The following is a 13716-nucleotide window of genomic DNA, read 5'->3' on the forward strand; positions in this document are numbered from 1 at the left end:
CAATTACTGAATTTGTAAAGATTTCAAAATTTCACCACTGGTCCTACAAGATGCAATCCACGCAACAGCCTTTGCATAGAGTCAAGGCTGGAACATGCTCATTAAAAATATAGGTTTGGGTAATATTCAACCAGGTAACATGGCATCACACTGTCAACAAACCTTTACAATGACTACAATTTATGACAAGCAGAGCACATACAAGACAAAGTAAGGCGTTTGATTTCCCAGAGGTGTAAGTGATCGTTCCACTGTATGGTTGATGCTTTATTAATAGGAAAAGAACCAAATTATTCATTTCAACGTTTTTTTCTTTGCCGCTGCATTTTGCCACTTCCGGCTCACAGCAGAGCGATGACGTCTGATTAATTGTAACAATTCTTGTTCCTGCCTTCACACCTGTTCAAAGAGAAGTCGATTGACGATGATGTTGTTATCGTTCTTGGCCATCTGCCTGGCTAGGAATGTGAAGAGGCATCCGACCTGAGCAGGCTGTGATCAGAAAAAAAGGTACACTTTGACTGTTTCTTATCTAGCCGGGATTATTATTAATGAGGGGCTCCTTCCACATAATCTGCACAATCAACCACTTTCCTGTCACGATGCAGTCGCAGCAACTGACATCAAATCAGAAGTGCAAGAATATCCTATGGAAATGCACACTGAAACATCGTCCAACCAGCTAAACCTTCAATGACAAGGTTCCTTGGGCTGTATTACAAAAGCTTGACTGTGGCTGGAGAGAACACACATACCTCACAAGCTAGTGGCTCACTGCATTTCCCATAAGCCCATGCATTTACTTCTAGCCACAGCCAAGTATATCAGATGTAGCCACATGAACATGCTAATAAAAGGCTTAATAGCCAACAGGATTCCGTAATGACGAAATGCAAGGTCATGTATGAGTGGAACTAGTGCGCTTCAACCTTAGCGAGTTATGATCCCAACAGTAATGTGAGGTATGGATTCCTGACAAACTAAGGCTGTAGTCAAAATCACCTCAGGACAATAATCTGTCACCTGCTTTTTTACTAGCCACTGCACACATGAAAAGCAGTGTATGAATGTAAAGTAAGTACAGGTAAGCTATATCCAAGTATCGTTGGGTCAATAAGAGAGGAATTTCTTACTGAGAATTCTATGCTTTCCACCATGACTTGCAGTAAGATGTCTACGATACGTTGCTTGGATTGCAAGCCAGCAGCATAGGAACTGTTAATGACAGAGATCATTCATAATGCATTATACATACAGTTGCCGTTTTTATTTTAAAATTTCTTGACGAACAACTTCCAAACCTTTCCTTTTCATCGTCTGAGAGGTAATTAATTTTCCAATGTTGGTTATGAGTACCCAGGTCCATAATAAGCTTTTTGCAATTTAAATTTGAATAAAATCTGGTACACTGAGTTCTTTAAATTCCTGTGAACATAACCATTTGAATTCTCCATACTAAATTCACTGTTGCTATGCACAAAGAAACCAGTCCATTCCATAGATGTTGGTCGGCTCATTTGGTTCCAGGCATGAATGGTCGGGTGCCCAGTTCCAATGCACGGATATAATACTGACCTTGCTTGAGATGCAAACTCTGGCTCTTCAAATGCCAGGGCAAGGACGTTGAGGAACTCCCGGGTGTCAAAATGAAGCAAGGTGCGGAGGTACGGGAAGGCGTGTTCCTCCTCGTTGGCTTGCTTGGTGTGTAGGGCCGTCAGGCACTTCCAAACCTAAAAAAAAGAATGAGTGTTCATTGCACGATTCAGTACTAAAGCAGGCTGCAAAGGAAGCGTCACTGTTCAACATTACAGACAAGCATAAAAAATGTTAGCCTCTACGAAAGGTCCTGTTTCGTTCAGCTGCTTAGAGAACAGCTTGTTCATCACTAGGCAGTAATTGGCTGGGAACAGTGACCAACAGTGTATAAGTCACATTACGTTTTGATTGGTAACCTGTTTTTGCTATTTAGAAATAATACTCTGTACATTGACTGTGCCTGCCAAGCACTTTCATGAAAACGGAATCTGATTATGCCTTAATCTTCTAGGTGACAATTTTGCCAACTCTTTGATTCGCTTTTGTAAATTAACAAACATTTAAGTTATGACAATGCTCAAGGACACTTTCATGTTTGCTTTGTTTTGTTTAAAAAAATGCTACAATATACGGAAATTCTCACCCCTTCCTTGACAGATTTGGCAAGATGAGATGGGATGTCCCCTAAGGGATAGGCACGGCCAGCGAGACAACAACTGAAATTGATAACAGAAATGATTATTATTCACTATTTCTTGTTTTCCCTACTACTAATTCCACTTAAACATCGAACGTAGCAAAGGAGGTCGGAAATCACAACTGATCCTTTGATATCTTCCAATCGTTCTATTGACAAGATGTTTTTTGCAGAGACCATTTCATACAAAACATCACCAAATGAGATAGAACACTATGTATAGACTGCTATGACCTCTTACGAACTCACTACTCATATTAAGCGTAAATCTGCTTTAAAACGGAACTTACATCACAAAATAAATCAGCATTGGAATATCCATATATCAATACCTGTACATTATGTTTGCAATAGCTTGAAATTATGTTACACAGTTCCAGACACCAAAGCAAAATAAGGATTTCAATTTTGGGGGAGAGGGAACCAATACCGTCTAGCGGACTCAGTGGATGTTTGTAGAATCAAGATATTTACCTGATATACACCAATAGTTTGTTACCCAGCTTAATCTGCTGATCTGTGAAAAAGATGGAGGGGCAGACAAGAGACAATTCTGAAGCATGTTATCAGAGATTGGACTGCAAAACATGAACTGAACGTTAACCATGGCTTTAAAATGTTTTGGGACAAAATTTATCCCTAATATCCGTGCAAGGTGAGGGTTGGTATGTTTTGCAGAACAGAAACTAACACGACATATAGCCTGGTGACTGTTGATGCGTCAGGTGTCTGGAGAGATCACTGCATCGACTCTACTCTTGTCACCATGGCAACTCACCTGTGAGTTGCTTTCCCGACCGCACAGCCTGGCCCAGAACCTGCAGTAAATCTTCCAGCGGGGTGATGTAGTCGTTCATGCCTTTGTTGTACACATAGATAATGGCATCGTACAGACCATGTGCCCAACACAGGGACACCACCTACATAACCCCCCAAAATACAACAAAAAAAAAAAAACAATCATGACGGCATTATGAAAGCTCCTGAAGCAGTCATTATTGGCATCCATAGACTAATCATGCCACTCTGCGCTACCTCCAGTACAAAAGGTTCCAATGCCACATTGTGTGAGTAGGCCTGCCTCAAGTCACAATGACATCACAGTTATAAATGGGATGTTAGATAATGGGAACTGTGTACCAAACTTCTGCTTATTTTTGTCAACATGGATGCCATGTGCTCATGTTTTAAATTTATAAGTGGTCATATGAATATTTATGTATACAGATAACTGCGAAAGTCACAACTGTAAGTGAATCAATTTTTTCCAGTTGAGCATCCAAATTCCAGCTGAGTTTGTCTAAAGTTCATAGGTATTTCAACACTGTGGTAATGCATGGGCTCGGTACCACCTTGTCAAATAACACGCTAACATGTAATGGCTGTTACAGCCACACATTTCTCTGTGGTTAACAACTATAATTTTCCACAATATTGACTGGCAGGGACCCGGCTCAATTAATTCAAGAACAATATCAAAAATACTTCTACCAATAACAGCTCAATATGATGATTTATTCTTAGTGAATAAATGTAATAATAATGCATATTTATGTTAACAAGGATGTCGTATAGCCATTTTTTCATATTTACAAAAACTGGCCAAATAAGTTTTCCTTACTACCTTCTGTTGGGCTTCACTGCACACTTCATGTAAACTTGTCCTTACATGTTTCTAGTTTGGTTTTTGATTTCCATCGATATAAATTTGACTTCAATTTTCCTTTTTTGATTTTATTTCCTTAAAAAATATCCTACCTGATGTATGTCTAAGCTGGCTATATCCATGTGCACAATGCAGGCCTCCACGTTGTGTATCATCATCCGTGTCTTGTAGTGGTCTACAAAGTCCTTCATGACGACCGGCGTGATAGAGGTGAGCGAGTCGTTCAGTATGTATGGCTCCAGGCACTCCAGGAAGACGCCCTTGGCTATGCTGTCCTGCTGGAACTTGTCGTAGATTGGACCGAACAAGATGTCCCTTGGGGGGAAAAGGTGATGGAATTGAAGCACGATGGGTGAACTCCCATCGTGCTTCAACTCCAGCGAACAGACACATGCGTTACGTGCAATTAAACATTTAAAATTGTCCACGCTTTTCTGGACACAGGTAGTGCTTGCATTCAACTTGTCAAAGGGCTTGTTGTGATGTGACGTGTTTTGAGCATAGCACGGAAGGTTGATTAACTTTTGGACTGTCTGGTGTCTGTGATTGTCTGTGATCACATAATTGTTACTCAACTGAATTTATGAGTGACTTACTTTCTACCCAGGATCTGACAATAGTCCACACAAACAGGCACAACCCTCTGCAAAAAAATATGAATAAATAAAATTTCAGGGTTCACTGAAACTCTTTTCTAATAAGTAAAGACAACCGGCTGTGAACCAAACGATATCAAGTGAAATTGTTTCACTTAGAAATGTTCTTTGTTACCGTTAAGACAACTACTATGCCAAACTGTGGAAACTCTTATCAGTTGAAAAAGGAACCTGCTAACATGACTTAGGTAGTGGACATTTTTCAACATTTACTTAAACCAAACTGGAGACAGGAACCAGGCAGCTGGCCATGTGTTGGTGTTTTTCCCTGGTAAGGTGGTTATTTTGACTTGTATGCAGCAACTCCACAAGTCAACAGGACCAAGAAGTTTCTGTTCAAGTGGAAAGTGGGCCACTTTAAAGCATTCACTCATAAACTAAAACTATTAAAATTAAAATCAGTGTACTTTGAAGAGAGCTTTTAGTAAGGCTACAAGTTCTTCCCATAATGCTGCAAATCCACAACAAAATTTGTAACCTTTGATGGCTCGTCTTGTTGATATGGTACATAAAAAGTGGTGGATTTCTTTTCATTTGTGGAGACAGGTTCGTAGCGCACTTTCTCAAGCAATATGTCCTCAGCAATCACTTTGGTTTAGTTTTATTGGCATTTTTACCTTTTTTGCTGGTCATTCTCTTAAACCATAACAAGCAAAGTTTTTCCAATAAAATGTGACTGAAAATGACCAAAATTCAATTATGGGTATTAATGTGCATTGCTAAGGTGTGGATCCAAAGAGGAAATGAGGGTTAACCCTACCCCTTTGCCTATTTCTATTTTTATATTAGGGGCCTACATATACACTGGACAGCAAAAGAAACCTGCCACTTCTGTCAAAGGCCACACATAAAAATTCACTCCATAGAAATAAACAAGGTATGCTGCAATACCCTTTACTACTGATCCACTTGTAACTGACACTGAACCTACAAGTGATTTATTCTGATTCCTAATAATTATGAAGGTGGAAACCAGATAGGTGGCCCAGTCATTCTGCCATTTACTGGAAAAAAAAGTGAATTGATACCCTCTCTACCATTCTTATAGTTGAACACAATTTGGAATACCAGTGCTTTCAACACAATGGGCCACTATGAAAACAGTCAAGCCTTTGCCCAATGTTTTGTGAAATTTCCATTAAACCGGATGGCTATCACGCGTGTTACGTCTGACAGGCAACTGGTACTTGTGATCATCCTATGAATGTATGCCTTCAAAGGAGCTCCTGCCCAGCCAATATTGATTGCATCAAGATCCAAACAATACATTCAATGTCCATTTGAGACACTATGTGTAATCACCCTGGATACTGCAGCAATTACACGTACATCATTAGGCACCAGTGATGCTCCTGTTATTAGTGGTTACCTGTCTGAATAAATGTTCTTTCAACTTGAAAAAAATGGCTATTTAGACCAGACAATACATGTACATCAGCCCCAAGCAATAAAGCCAATTTTTGCTGATGTGGTGGTGATTGCTTTTGGAAAATTGCTCCAATACAATGGTAGACTTCATTATTGCACTCACTGTCGGCTGCTTCTTCCAAGAATAGTCCTGAAATTGTGGGTAACCAGCCAGTATAGAATGTGATTTATACTGCTTTTGGTGACTGATCAACAGCTATACCCTTGGCATACAACAGGTAGTTTGCTGCATAGGGAATTTTCCTCACAAGGACTGTGAAATTGTACCCAGACAGCACATCGAATAGGATCGGTTTTGAATGATTTTGGCAGTGCATGTACATACATCTACATGGAGAATGAGTAACATGGGCGGTATCAAGAACTTAGTCGGATCGATTTTTGCAGCGAATGGTGCGTACCGAGGCAGTGTTTATCAAGCAGTGTTCCTCACAACAGCTTTGCTTGTTTTGACGTGGGGGCAGATTAACAGTGTCAATTGCTGCCCTGAGGGATGGGTGGAATGGAACCGGTCTTGCTACATGCTGACCAAGACTGAGATGATGTGGACAGATGTTCACTCGCTGTGTCACAGCTTGGGTGCTCGCATGGCCGTCCCCAGCTCCAATGAAGAGAACAAGTTCATGAGTCACCTGGCAGCCTCCAATTCAAATGACTCGTTGTGGATCGACTGCACCGACAGGGATGAAGAGGGTGTGTGGGTTTGCGGTGAGGACGGCTTGACTGGGATGGAGTACCGCAACTGGTATGATGACCAGCCAAATAACTGGCCAGGTAGTGGTGACGAAAGCGGAGCTGACTTTGCGAGTCTCGGAAGCGGTGGCTTCTGGGGAGATTGGGGTGACCGCCAATTCCACTCGATGTGTGAGATGAAGCTGCCACGCATGCAATGCTGCACCATCACTGCTGACAACAAATGCTACTAGATCTCCACCACCACATTTCAGCACTTGTACCCCTAAGCAATTCCTTGTCAAACATGCTATGGACGTAGATCAGCAATCCATACATGTACATGGAGAGTAAGTAACATGGGCGGCACCAAGAACTTAGTTGTATCAATTTTTGCAGCGAATGGTGCGCACCAAGGCAGTGTGTACCAAGCAGTGTTCCTCACAACAGCTTTGCTTTGCCATCTGACTTTTCAAGGTTCTCACATCTTCTGGGTTCATGCCACAGCCAACTCAATTACTGCAGCTGAAAGACTATTCACAGTAAACGTTGAAGGATCTAGGAACCAAGATCAACACATCCATATGACTTTTGCAGCTTCACCCTCATCAAAACACAGGAAAAGTGAGCAACCATTTCAACCCGAGAGCTCATATTGGCAAACTATGTGTATGTACATTACTTTTTGGACCATTCAACACTCAGATGCTTTCCCTTTTAAACTCAGTATGACAAAAAGTCTGATGTTGCCTTACTGACCTGATGGCGCAGTACTTCTTAAGTATAATTTCTTGTACACAAAAGCTTTGAACAAACTTGAACTTTGATATTAAGAAGGACCAGATTTCAAAAGGAAAACATTTTTAACATGATAAATGCGTTGAATGATCAGAAGTTGGTCATTAGATCCGTAGATTTGTATAAAGTGATGTAGATGTTACGGTACAGTAGGAGAGAAGGTAGTTACGTTTTCATTTCTGGTGATACTTTCATGCACAAAAATTTCCAGCACTCTTTTGAAAACCTTTTGTGAAAATGGGCCAATTCACCTTTTGTGTGTGGAATGAAAATTTTAAATGTAAGTTGCTTATTCTTTTTCACTAACCTCAACACGTGAACCATGGATGCATAATTTGGACACTGCAAGTACATGGGACATTCTTGAAATGTAAAGATATTTTGAATATACAACATTACAAAACCCGAATACATCAAGAAAATTACTTTACTTTGAGAAAATTACCTCCGAGACAGAAATCTGACCTGCAGTCTCAGTGATTTTCATTTTTAGTAACAGTTTTTGTGGAAGAATGTGTGTGACAGCATTGTGCAAGGGCTTGGATTAAAAACAAGGACGGAAATGTGTTTTGTTGTCAAAAATTTTATTCAAAACCACGAACGGAAATGGCCAATGAAGGTGCACACAAAAAACTGGACACTCTTAGAAAGAGAGGAGTTTGGAAATGAGCTCTGTGCATATGTTGCCAAGCTTTGTTGCCGAGCAACGGTCTCTCTTTGAGCTAATACCCCTGGCTAATTTGTTCTTCACTGGTTGATGCAAATCATTTCTCATTCACTTAACATGGGTTAACATTATTCACAGTAATCTGCCCGTGATGGGGACAAAAAACTGCTGAAGAAAACAAATCAAGTGAATACAACACATTTGAAACCAGAGTCTGCGCAGATTATCCACGTCAAATGGAATGTACAGCTTGTGACCTTTCTGCTTATTTCAAATAAATCATAAAATTGCTTGACCAAACAGACTTTCTTTCTCCTCTTTATACCAACCACAACATGGCACAGATGACTAGACACAAATAGTCCATTTTTCCTTATAGTTACACATCAATGACTGCTTAGGATTAAGTTTAATGGGAAAACTGCATTTGTTGCAATCAGACAATCAGAAGCTGACAGTTCATGACAATTATCCTGCCACTCGTTAAAATAGAGGTACCGGTGCCAAACATAATAGACATTTGGTATTATGACAATCGGAGTGGCTGCTGAATAATGGCACCATTATCTATCAAAGCCCACAAAAGGAAGCTTGCTTTCCTCGTCAAATTTCTTGGTGCTGGCTGCAAGTAAATTTATCAGGCATCAGTGCACCCATTCTCCTGAAATGTCCTCTGTATGAGAAAAAATGTTCCCGATTAAAAATAAGGGTTACCAGCCATAAAGACAAGTAACTGATACTGCTTTTCACTGGATCACAGCAGCAGTCTTCAGCTGTCATGCATATGAAGGTTCTTTTTCTCGGTGAGACCAACAGACTGGAGTCCAGGTTCACATGTATGAGTAGACTGAGAAACATACTTCCTGGTGGCACTAAGAACTTTTTAAGATCAGTTTTTGGAAAAAGGGATACAAACATGTACCAAGTGGTCTTTATCATGACAGCCTTTGACTCTGACAATAGGGCAGGTTAACACAATTAACTGCTGCCCTGAGGAATGGGTGGAGTGGAACCGAACTTGCTACATGCTGACCAAGACTGAGATGATGTGGAGAGATGTTCACTCGCTGTGTCGCAGCTTGGGCACTCGCATGGCGGTCCCCAGCTCCAACGAAGAGAACAAGTTCATGAGTCACCTGCACGCAGCAGCCTCCACCACAATTGACTTGTTGGGATCGACTGCACCGACAGCAAAAAAGAGGTTGTGTGGGTTTATGGTGAAGATGGCGTGGCTAACACTGGCTGTCGCAACTGGGAGGATGACCAGCCAAATGACTGGCCTGGAAGGTGTGATGGCAGCGGACGCTGACTTTGCCAGTCTATCACCAAATGGCTCTGGGCCGGATTGGGGTGACCGCCAACGACACTCAATGTGCGAGATGAAGCTGTCATGCATGCAACGCTGCACCATCACAGCTGACAACATGAGGCTACTACTGTAGTTCTTGACCAGGACACTCAGCACAAGTGTCATTGGTACATGTACACTGCGTATACCAACTCTTCACTCTGAAGTCCACCGTCAACAATGCTTGGTAGATGCATGCAGGTTACTGCCATTAACCACTACCAGCCGGGGACTCCGGGATCGGAGCCGTATGGTTTATATGTGTGGCCGGGGTTTCCGAACTCGGACAAAGGAAACAGGGCCCTGTAACAAAAGACCGTACTCCGAACAAAAGACCAGGCTGCTGGGCATGACCGGAATTTTTCACTCTCAAAAGTGGTGATAATCCAGCATTATTTTGAAACCGTATACCAGGGTTTGGGGTATTTAGAGCAAGCGGATTACCACCGGGGACAAAAGCTCTCCACCACCGCAGCGATGAGCCACACAGCACCGCTGCATGCTAATCTGGCCCCTATTGAAAAGAGGTCAGCAGTGCACTGAGCCAGGTTCGTGAACAAAAGACAGCTGTGTGACACCGCACAATCTGGGCTCTGTTTACAAGGCTGCAGGCCTGGCTGAAATATTCGGGTGTCAATGAAGGTCACCTGTCAACTTAGAGTAGTGCCTGAAGATTACTCCGTTCGGCTATAAACGACTGTTAAATGGAATGATGAATTGTTGAAGGATTTTGAAAACAGAAAAAATGATAGTCATGCCGGCCCAGCATCCTCAACGTTGAAAAATGCCCCGGTCCGAAGTGGTTAACACATTCAACAGGTGCAGCTCATTTGCATGTGTACCATGATGTAGCTGCCAACTCAAACAATTACATCATCAAAACTACCGGTATTCCCCACTACACATCTTGCTCCAAATTCATCAATGTACTGAAAGTGGCCAATCGTTTCATCCACGTAATTGTTAGGACAATTATTCTAAAGACTAATACCAACAAACTCTCTAATTTCCAAGGAGTACATTCAATCACAGAGCAAGAATTTGACAACAATAAAAACTTATGAAGCACAGGTGTCTGGTAAAGAACACTACTCACTATGCTCTGAATCTACTGAAAAGCTTCTATAAACAGGTGTTTTTAGATGAGACTCGGAAAAGGCATTGTCAGGTTGTGTACTTAGTCTAACTGGCAAGCGTTCCCCAAAGGGGGGCTGCGATTGAGAAACTCCTGTCACCAAAACCCTCAATCTTGCTGATGGCACCACAAACAAATGCCCATCACTGGATCGCAACTGACAGATTCCACCTCAAACAAATTTCGCTATATAGTTTTCTGACATCAAACTCACCTCCATTTTGCACGTGCCCATTCCAAGTACGAACTGTTCTTTAACACAAACTTGGGTGACCATCAACAACGCTCAGTGTGTGAGATGAAGGTACAATGCATGCTATGCAGCCCGTACTGCTGTCAGCAATTTGATTCAATGGCATGTAATTCACCACCTGTACAACCTTCCTTTGAGGTTCATTGTTGGACATACCTATCTTCATAATACATGTACAACACGTCTGACTTACATGAAGCCCACTTAGACGACATCATTACAAACATGTGTGCAATAGCCTGAAAACTAGCAATGTATCCGTAGCTACATGTACGCAGAGAAGCCAACTTTTCAAAGTGAAAAAGTGTAATCCTATGATACCAAATTACCTGCTATGCATTTCAACAGGAATACATTTAAAACCTATGACTTGAAATTTATTGGAAAAGTCATGATAGTTAAGGCAAAAAAATAGCTCTACTTCCCGTTGCCCGACTGACCCTAATTTTTCGGCACAACCCCAAAATTTGTATCAGTAAATTAGAAAAACAATTTTTAAAAATGAAAATTAAAAATACTGTTGTCTTATCTCGCTACACAAACACCTCTCAACTTCTTTTCACATCAAAACACTTACATTTACCTGACTAGCGCCGTACACAGTGGTGTGAATCATCCTTAATTCTAAGAATTGTCTACTGTATTACATTTCTGCTTTATTTAAGGCAAGTTTTTATCACTTTTGTGGCAATTTTGGGTAGCTTTCTTCCCCTTTCAATCAGCACAAAATATTGACCCAAAAAACCAAAATCCCAACCTACCAACCACATTTTGAGAGGCATGTAATCGGAAGCAGAGTAATTTCTTTCTTGGCCTGACTTATGTATTTTTTCCATGTTAATGTGCTTCTCAGTGCAGTAAGATCCAGCGTGGGCAATATTTATCATGTCACAGTTACATGTATTGCCTAACATGTAAGCTTCTTCCACAATGAGATTTAGCAATAAAGGCCAATTATTTTTGGTGTATGCGTCCCTGAACTTCTCATTTGTTGCCATTGTGCAGAACAAGTCCAGCCGCTCACCAAAAATCCAAGAACCAAATCCTTGATCGTTTTCCACCCCGGCCGACGTTAGCATGATCATGACATTCAAGACGATATTAAAATTATGCCTAAATCGTACAAGTTGGCATCTCTGCATTTGAATAAAAAATGAGGGGAGTTTTTTTTACGATAAATGAGCACAATAAAGACCGGTTGGATTAAAAAAACCTTGTAACAAAACAAATCTTCTACCTGAAAATGCTCTTCCAACAAGTGAATTGCCCCCCTCAGGGGGCCTTGCTTCATGGAGACATCAACAAAGGTGAACAGCAAATCCAAGATCTGCCAAAAATTCAGGATGTAAAAGCAAGCTTTGTATCCAATCATAAAACACAAATGTACTGCTATATTAACATTTTTGTTTTGCAATGAGCCACTTGACAATGGGTCTTACCTTCTGCGCTACTGTCTGACGTCTAGTGTCAATGTTTCCATAGAGACCTAATTCAGCAAGACAGAAAGTAATAATACATAATACAGGTTTTAATAAACAGACAAATGGGTTATGAATTTCCAGTTCAATGAAAATTGACAATCCAGCCAAGGACGCTTTCATACATTAAAATGGTCCAAGTGATGAATTTTTCCTACACGTGCTTCACAGAAGGGCACAAAGGGACCAGTCCATTCCAGAGATGGTGGTCGCTATGCAAAACGTTGCCCAAAATCACAAGGTATAGCAACAGTGTCTTTTGTCTGGGGAAATTAAAATTATGTTTATGAGCGATCTGATAGCTCGGTGTACCAGATTTTATTCAAATTTAGCTCACAAAAGGCTTATTTAATATTGTGGTTTTCTTCCAGCAATGACAATTTCACTTTTGTTAATGAATACAGAAATATTTATCACCACAATCACCAAAAAATGCACCAAAGTACCCTTTTAAAATAGCAAGCAAAAAAAACCTACATAAAAGTAACTGATACAAAGGTGCACTATAGTGCATGTCTCCCAAATGAGAACGTCACTTTGCCTCTTATCTATAAGTGCATTTAGATTGCCAGAGAGCAACCATGCTATAACCATGGACTACAGCTCGGCACACACTGTCAACAACAAAGAAACTGTCCACTGGGTGAGTTCTTTCTGTCATGAAGTACTGTAGTTCTTCCTATGTTCTTTTCTACCAATTCTCAAGTGATTTACTCACCGACCACTGCCTTTGCTTTGCCGTTGTAGAAGGAATGGGCCAGAGCCAAGGCAGCCTTGTATTTGTCGTCCTTCACAAGAATTTCTATTCTCTGTCATTTGGGATATAAAAAAAGAAGCAACTGAACAACAACTGGGAGACTAGGTTCCTCGAACTTCTATCCACAGATGCAGTCCTCAAGGAGGTGGTCATTATTTCAACAGCATTATAGCATACCTGCCAACATCGGAAAGTCAAAAATAGGAACACGTCTGCGAGTGCGGAGCCCGAAGCCCTTACAGCATGGGGTTTGGGGCCCACTTAAGGGCCCCAGAAAATTTTGGATTCTAGATGCTCTGTAGTGCAATCTAGGGCAATTCCTGGCACATTTCCCTTAGTTTGGGAGGCAAAACTTTTAAAAATTTGAAGGAGAATTCCCCTGTCATTGTCAACTCTCCCCATACCTTGAGTTAAAAACTACATACTACTCAGTTCCCATTGGAACTTGATGCTTGTGATGGTTCCCTCTCTGCATCCCCATGGAAGACTGATATGTTGCCTCAAATCTTGCAGAATGCAAAAAAATCACCCTTACGTGATGTCGTTATGAATTGAAACTGCTCTTTGCATTCGTCCTTGAATCTTTGCAAGCGTTTTTGCTTCTTATCCTTCTCCATATCGCTGT

The 13716-nt window shown here is 41.1% G+C and overlaps 1 protein-coding gene across 2 annotated transcripts in view; it reads right to left on the reverse strand.

The window, feature by feature from the left end:
* vps8 (VPS8 subunit of CORVET complex) overlaps nt 1-13716 on the reverse strand; it is a 45575-nt gene that overhangs the window by 16671 nt on the left and 15188 nt on the right. For both annotated transcript variants that reach the window (XM_087133969.1, XM_022256368.2), the window contains exons 16-26: nt 13053-13143; nt 12296-12342; nt 12094-12183; nt 4496-4542; nt 3992-4214; nt 3012-3153; nt 2708-2750; nt 2180-2252; nt 1576-1730; nt 1134-1215; nt 400-492 (exon numbers count right to left, since the gene is read on the reverse strand). In XM_087133969.1, the coding sequence (XP_086990095.1) occupies nt 400-492; nt 1134-1215; nt 1576-1730; nt 2180-2252; nt 2708-2750; nt 3012-3153; nt 3992-4214; nt 4496-4542; nt 12094-12183; nt 12296-12342; nt 13053-13143 (1086 nt within the window). The remainder of the gene's footprint in view (nt 1-399; nt 493-1133; nt 1216-1575; nt 1731-2179; nt 2253-2707; nt 2751-3011; nt 3154-3991; nt 4215-4495; nt 4543-12093; nt 12184-12295; nt 12343-13052; nt 13144-13716) is intronic.

The sequence above is a fragment of the Acanthaster planci genome, linkage group LG03, assembly GCF_054643075.1.
Source record: "Acanthaster planci isolate LZ-2023a linkage group LG03, COTS_SCS, whole genome shotgun sequence".
Classification (NCBI taxonomy): Eukaryota; Metazoa; Echinodermata; class Asteroidea; order Valvatida; family Acanthasteridae; genus Acanthaster; species Acanthaster planci.